Raw genomic sequence first — 8,220 nt, 5'->3', positions numbered from 1 at the left:
TAAGCGGAATGACGAAGAATATAAGAATCCCTAATTATATTACTTTTAAGATAAACGAAGCGTATATGAATTTGGGTTGGGCTTTTATATAAGTATCTTTTTGACCTAATTTACTAGAATAAAAAGAAGTAATGGTGCCATTTACAGCAATAGAGACGATAGAGTATTCTAAGAAACAACCAACAAATATTAATTCAAGTTCACCATAACGTTATTTGACTATTATTTTTTTCAACATTTTTGCGTTGATTTGTTAAAATATATTATATTATTAGTTGTTGTAATTCGATGAGATTTAAATATTAATATTTAGATATGTATTTTTTTATTTTTTTTTTGGTTCTATTAAACTTAGATTATTACACATAACTTATCACTATATATTTATTCATTATTGTATAATACTATATATAGATATATAATATTATACTACAGACCTACAGTATTGTTAATGTAATTTTCAACGACAACTGGTATTTTCTATAGTCGAACCGAAGAAACTTATCCATTGAATTATAATAACAAACATATGGACACGATAATTATTATTATTACATTGAAAACAACAATATGCTTATTACTATATTATAGGAACGTACCTTTTTATATAGAAGTTTCAACATTTAGCTTTGAGCTAAGTTCGTGTTTCGGTTAGATTGCACCTAATCATATTAATTTTATTTTCAAGTGATTTTAATGGATATGACGCATATATTTTCTATTTATGAGTTGGAACTCAGTTGTAGGTTATTATTGGCAATTATTTTTGTTTGTGAGAATGTGAGATCATGGCAACATCTTACAAACTGATGACGAATTCAAAAGTTGTGTATTTAATTAATCAAGCAGGTTATCTTGATTTTCATTGTTTGTATAATTATTGTATTATTATTATGCATACCTACCCACCTATAAAATCACAAGATAAACGGCATAATCACTACACGTATGAACGTTGCACTGCAATTATTTATAAAAGCAATACCTATTATCTATAAATACTCGATGTAAAATGAAAAAGCATTAATCTTTAATTTCTATAAAACGTATACTCTGTTTATTGAATACCTAGCTATGTTGTGTTCACCTTGGTGAAGTATCTTGCTCCTTACACCGTGTTTGAAAAAATAAAACAGTTATATTTTAATAATTTATGATAGAAAAGATCATATTAATAATATACCCATGTACACGAATATAATGTGTTAGGTATAACTTTAAAATTGCATGACTTATAAATATTTACTAAATAATTTTTATAACAAAAAATTGTAATCATATATTAGAATATTCAAATATATAGTTAAATAATTAGCAAACTCCTGCAGTATCATGTATAAATAATTTTTGAAATTTCAGTGGCCATATTACATTACTATAGGTTACAATATTAATTAATACTCAAGTAAGAATAAGGTTTATTATTTTAAAATATTTTAGATTAGATTATTCTGAGCAGTGTGATATGGCTTAACAATATTTTGTGTTTTATTTATTTAACTTTTTTAAGTTTTGTTTCTGGTTATACGTTTTAGAACAGATTAAACGCTTCAATTTCTAAGTTTGAAAATGGTTTCTAGTAGAAAATAAAATCTAGTTATTACTTATTAGGTTGAACTGATTGGGGGTAAAACTCTTTTCAAAGTAAATAGAAAAATTACGTAACGTAAAAATTACGTTTTTAACTACATAGTTTTTGTTATTTTAATGTAATTGCAGAATAATGAAATACCGTAGATACTACATTTTCAGTAAACATTTATACTAGCATTTTCTAAACTTAATATAATCTTCAAAATATTTTAACCCTTTTTGAACTATTAATTATAGACATTAAAATTTTCGCATTGAAATATTTTGTATTGGTTTAATTATTTTGTTAAATTATTGGGTAAAAAAACTTGGAAACTGTATGCAAGGTTCTTCGTAAATTGTTTCCACAAAACAATTTTAAAATATTAAAATACATAATAATATCATTTTTTTTAAATAAAAATAATTATAAAATTTTAGTGGACAATTATGTTGTAGTTAACTACTCACAATTATGTATATAACTGTTTACTATTCAAAAATATTCTAGTTAACTATGAACTAAATTATATTACAAGTTCATAATGATATAAAATATCGAAATGCAGTAATATCGTAGAATAAAAATAGAGTTCCACCGATGCTCCGAATTATTATTGTCCGTATTCAATGATTTATCATTGAATTAAAATATACATCTTTTAAATTTATTATAGTGGTCTACCCAATTATTATGTGATACATACAATCAAAAACTTTATCATATATTAGGGTGACTTTTCGATTTTAAATGTGTAATTATTATTAAAAATTAAATAATTATTAAACTTGAGACAATATAATTTTATTATTATTACCTTTACTGTCGAGTACCTACGTATATATTTGGTACGAAATTATTTATATTATTTGAATAATAAATTATTCATCAAGCCATAAAAAAAATTATGAATTCTATATCTGTTCTGAATCATTTATTGACACTAAAAATCAACTAATTTTGCAAAACTTTATAGTATTATTTACCTATATATCTATTTATTTAATTAAGTTCCTTATATCAGTAATCGAGAAATAACAGATTTGATTAATTTATTTTTTATATAATTTAAACTCGGAAGCTACAGAGAACTTGTTTTAAATTCAAAACAAATTTTGATAAATACAACACAAAATAAATAGCATTTAACATTATCTACTAATTCTAACGATTTTGTTGATACTAATGACTACTGTCAAAATCTAAGAACGATTCTAAGTTAATCCGGTGTAATTTTTTTATGTAAAATATTAAGATATGACTAATAATTATATTACGATATAAATTATAAAATTACGAGACTAAATATGTTTTTAAAAATTATTTTATTTTATAAAATATAAATAGGTACTATTTGTAACAATATTCAGTAATAATTCAATTATTTTAAACTAGTAATAAAACTATGATAGGTTATAGTTGAAAATTGAAATAATAATGTCCTAAATACACAGCTGTTTCACATAATACATTAAGTATTATTTTAAAACACGGTTAGCTGTATTTAACAATAATACTAATTTGTATAGGTACAATAAGTAAATAGAAACATTAATTTGGAAAATCAGTTTTCATCAAATTAAATACTTATTTTGTTGGAATTGTATTAAAATGTATATGTATTACGGGTTATCATTAGTTTAGGTAGGTACCTAATATATCAGTTTTAATTTTTAATTATATCAAAAACTACTGGGTACTATGGAAAATAGTAGTATAATTTAAAAAATTAAATTATCTAATTGTATTAAATGATGAGTTACAATTATTTTAAGAAGTGATTTTAGAAAAAAACAACGTACAATTGTGTAGAGCTAAAACCTCCTTTAATCCAATCAAAATTTAAAAAAAAATCACCAATCTTTACATCAAAAATTGCATTTACTAAAATTTTGTATTCAAATGAAACATAGTTGTAAGAAGTAAATTAAAAATAGGTAATATCAATCAATCAGTAATATTAAAATATTTTAACAGATTATTAAGGTTAAATAAATATAGGTACATGGGTAAATATAGAGCTATCATGCAGCTGAATTGATTTATTATTCTTATGAAAAGTGTATTGAATATTTGAATACAGTATAATAGTATATAGAATTCGTTACTTTGAATAATTACTTTTACCGATTATTTTATTGAGTAAATGTCCAATCAATTTTAAATGTTACAAATTTATGTTTGTTCTTTAAAAAATTGAAGACAAAATTTAATTGGTGTTTAAAATTTATTTATTATTAAAAATATTTAATAAAATTTAAAATTATTTTTTTATATAATCATAAAATATATATTTTAATATTAAATTCATATTCTATGTTAGATTATCAATAATTCCATCATGCACTAGGACACGCATATTGATTAAACACCATTATTGTTAGAATATTTTCTGAAAAAATAACACATTAAATATTAAAAATAATACTTTATTTTAAAAAATAATCATAACTCACAATTCACATCTTTACAAATAGTCAATCTAATAGGTAATATATTTTCATTTCATCGTTGATTTAATAATTAGAATGCACTCAATTTAATTGTATGGTTTGATGTCTACAATTTAATATAATAATGATAAATATTTTTTTTTTTTTTTTTAAATAAATTATTTAGTCCTTCATATTTGCATTAAACCCTGGTTATAACTTTATACCTAAGTTAAATATGATAACACATAATTAATAGCATATTAATAATTCATAAAAATAATAGTTAAATATTATAAAATTGTTCAAAGATCATAAGAGCTTGCCTCTTCAGTATGACGTTTCAACACAAAAGTGTGGATGGTTCCTCCAAGTATGCCACCGACAATAGGACCGACCCAGTACACCTAAAACGTTCATAAAATCTCATTAATATAATTTTTACTATTGTAGTTTTTAATAATCTGTAACTCATTTACCCAATGGTTTGACCATTCGCCAAGAGCAACAGCTGGGCCCAAAGATCTTGCTGGATTCATGCTAGCTCCTGTGTATTTTATCTGTAACAAGACACATCCATCTAGTATTCATATATTTTTCATAATAATATGTAATATTATGCAAGTGGTAGAATGCCAGAATAGAGAAATCGTAGTTTCAAATATAAAAAAGCTCGTAAGTCGTGGATGTCGCTCTGCTGCACAGTAGGTTACAAATGGGTTACTGTAACGGATGGAATTAAATTTTAATCCAATGATATTATATAATTATATAGATTAAACGATTCTGAGCAGAGACAGTTTATTTGTCTAGGATATATTATAGATTATTAAAAATTTTCAAATCTTAGATATAAAAGAAAATTTTTTTATGAATTTCTAGCATAAAATAATTTACGAATTTTCGTGATTTTTATGTAAGTTGTCAAAGTTCAAATTTTAAATGCTTTTAAAAAAAAATTGTGACTATATATTTCTTTTATTTTCAACTGCTATTGTAAAAATATGTTAGGAGCCTTGTATTAAATTTTCAAGCTTTTCTACCCAACAAATAAATTTTTATCGATATTAATTTAAAAAAAGACTAATAATGATCGAAAATTGCATATACGTATACCTATGAATAGTTCAATACTTAAGTAAAAAATTTCATGGTAGATAGAATATACTTAAATAAACATTCAGTGAAAATTTCAAGTATTTACTTAAATGGTTATTTGTTTTAGAGTTACATCAAAAACCAAAATCGATTTAGTCGAAAACTTATTGTGCGTAAAATTTCCCGTTATTCCCTTAATTTTTAGTTTGTTTATCCTGATTATTTAGAAAAATATTAAGAATTTTTTACTTTTGACCCCCCAAGGTACTAACTAGATTCACTTTATGATCGAACGAGGTACTGAAGTCAAAAATCGAAGCAATTTTACTGCCCCAAAAAGTGATGACAGACAAAAAAACACACATGTTAAAATCGATCATTCATCGTTCCGTTCAGAATCTAAAATCATTTATCATCAAATTCTAAATCACTTTGTTATTAACTGATATTATGACGTATTGTTGTGTATTTCTAAAAAAAAAAAAAAATTAAATATAATACAACTATATCCATCCATTAAGTGGTCGCTGCATCTGCTTGCACTGTTACTATCTTTCAAACACTGAACACGGCAAATTATACCTTCTGTATAATCTATATAACTCTGCTTTGATTAATATTGGAGGGAATTAGCCTAGTATCAAATGTAGAACTAAGAATATTATCTAGTGAACCTTGTTAATTTAAGAGTTTTCTATACATCTTAATTTTAAAGCAAGTTACGAGTATTTCAAAGTACACAAACAATGTTGCAATTTTAAAAAACTCATAACTTGCTTTAAAATTAAATTCTAAAAAACTTATTAGGATCACTAAATAATATTCTTAATTCTAAATTTTATAATAGGTCGATTCGATCTTATAATAAGCATATACCCGAGTTAAATAGATTATTCAGGATGTACGATTTGCGATGTTATACGTTAATAAGACAGAAATAACATGCGGGTTGGTGCCATCTTAATATCACCTACTTATTCAATCAATAACAATTTTAATGAGTGCTATTTTTTAAAATTATTTTTAAATAAATATTAATTTAATCTCTAATCAGTACAATTTATTATTATATAAATTCAGATAATAGTAATTTATAATGTCGTTTGTTATGTTAACTTATACAGTAAATAATAGATTTCAAAATATTTATTTGATTATCGAATTAACAAAACTTATATATCTAATATATATAACTTATATATCTACACTATATTATTTTAATACAATGAAATATTTGAATGGATGAAAACGTGCGTGTTCAATTATTCGTTGATGACAGTTTTGACAAATTATACTAGTACACTATCACGCTAAATATTTTTCTCTGATTGTTTAATCAGTATGTATATTATATTTAGTACATTTTAAATCATTATTCATTTTATTATTTAATGATACAGTGACGTTTATATTTGATAATATAATATATAACATCAATAAATTATTTATCAACAATAGTGATGTTGATAACTGGGGCCACAATATTTTAATAAAAAAAAGTAGGTATCTAACAACGTTTGATATAAAATTAAATAATTAAGTTTTTACTTAGACATGAAGTATTGAAAGTTGAATTTAGTATCCAAAATTATTTAAAAAATAAACTTATGTTTGTGTCTATATTAATAAAATTACACCAAGTCTCCTTCGCCAAATCGTAATGAATTTGATATGGTCTAGCTGATTTTTCTAAGGATACTGATGATGGGATTTAATGTTGGCAAAGAGTTTATTTTCAGTTTCATACTATTGCCAAAATGTATCGAGATTTTTTTTGTATAGTTTATACATATATAATGCACGTAAAGCTGACAAATATAAAAATAATATTAAATACTAGATGAGTTGTTATTGCGCTGTAGACCGAGAGTGTAGGCCTAATTTAGTTGCTTAGTGTTAACATTTTCAGAGGCGCCAGATAGGTTTCTGCCATGTAACATCGATCCTTTATTAGAAAGACTACTTTAACCTAGTTCAACCAAAGATTTTAAGATTTCGAGATTTTGAGGGTAAAATATTATGTAATTTTTTTACACAAAACAAGTAGGTAGATATATAAATATAATATTATTCCTTATAGTATTTGATACTATACAAACTTTATAATATATATAATTAGTTTTACAATATTCAACTTCGCCCAAGAAAAAAAAATATATATAAAATAAAGAACTATATAGGTAGGTATATCTTGGTTTTACAGTAGCTCAATTTTTGAAATAATTCGACCTATATGAGCAGCCAAAAATCCTGGATTGGATCACGAGATGTACATGTTTTAACGACGCGGTTTTAACTATACTTACACTCTAAACTTTTTTGATCTCTTTTATGACAATATCTGCGATTTTCGTTGAAATCGGTCAAGTTATATTTTAGTAGGTATATAAGCTAAAAATATACACTTTGTTTTAAGGTATAGTTACTTTAACCGAGCACATGGTTGATGTATGCTTTTACTTCATCTACATAATTAATCAATGGCAACTATTTATACACAAAAAATATTAATCTCTGTTAATTTCTACTATTACTATTATAATCTGTAACCAATGACAAGTGGTAACCTCAACTTCATGAATAATTATTGGAAATTAACTGATCCCTGAATTCATTACTTTTATTCAGAATTTGAGGGAAATAAATCATAATTGACGAGCTAATATTAAACACATAAAATATTATGAAATAAAGATATTTAAATATATTTGTACATTGTTCACTGTCCAGCTAGATATAATATTTAAATTAATTTTTTTCGTGACATATGTCATAAAACCTTGAACATCATTTAGGGTGTGGCAACTAAGTATTCATGTTATTGTTACTTATATTTTAAAGAATATAACTAGAAAATAAATGTAATACAAACTTTTAATTAACCATAAAATATTTAAAATATGGCTTAAAATATTTCATTTCGCCTATATAGAGATATATGTGGTTGTATAAAAATATGCATTTTATATAACATTATTATGTTATTTAAATATATATAGTAAACGTAGATAAATGCAACAAACCTTGGTTCTTAAACGTATTGTGGAAATTATTTTAATTTTAAGGAGTTTTTAAATCCTTTCTCATACACATTATTCACAAAAAATCGATAATAAG

At 23.8% G+C, this 8,220-nt stretch overlaps 1 protein-coding gene across 7 annotated transcripts in view; it reads right to left on the bottom strand.

The window, feature by feature from the left end:
* Positions 1–3,781: 3,781 nt before the first annotated feature.
* Drip (aquaporin homolog protein drip) overlaps positions 3,782–8,220 on the bottom strand; it is a 36,050-nt gene continuing 31,611 nt past the window's right edge. For 3 of the 7 annotated variants that reach the window (XM_089225976.1, XM_089225978.1, XM_089225980.1), the window contains exons 5-8: positions 4,485–4,565; positions 4,332–4,412; positions 4,030–4,132; positions 3,782–3,965 (exon numbers count right to left, since the gene is read on the bottom strand). In XM_089225976.1, the coding sequence (XP_089082102.1) occupies positions 4,097–4,132; positions 4,332–4,412; positions 4,485–4,565 (198 nt within the window). In that variant the 3' untranslated portion in view covers positions 3,782–3,965; positions 4,030–4,096. Of the gene's footprint in view, positions 3,966–4,029; positions 4,413–4,484; positions 4,566–8,220 lie in introns of those variants that run through there. The other 4 variants (XM_089225977.1, XM_089225979.1, XM_089225974.1 and 1 more) reach the window with 3 other exon arrangements.

Source organism: Diuraphis noxia, unplaced genomic scaffold, assembly GCF_037042655.1.
Source record: "Diuraphis noxia isolate RWA-SAM2 unplaced genomic scaffold, SU_Dnox_SAM2 contig0004, whole genome shotgun sequence".
Classification (NCBI taxonomy): Eukaryota; Metazoa; Arthropoda; class Insecta; order Hemiptera; family Aphididae; genus Diuraphis; species Diuraphis noxia.
The sequence above is the reverse complement of the archived record's forward strand: the minus strand, read 5'-3'. Positions and strand labels throughout refer to the sequence as shown.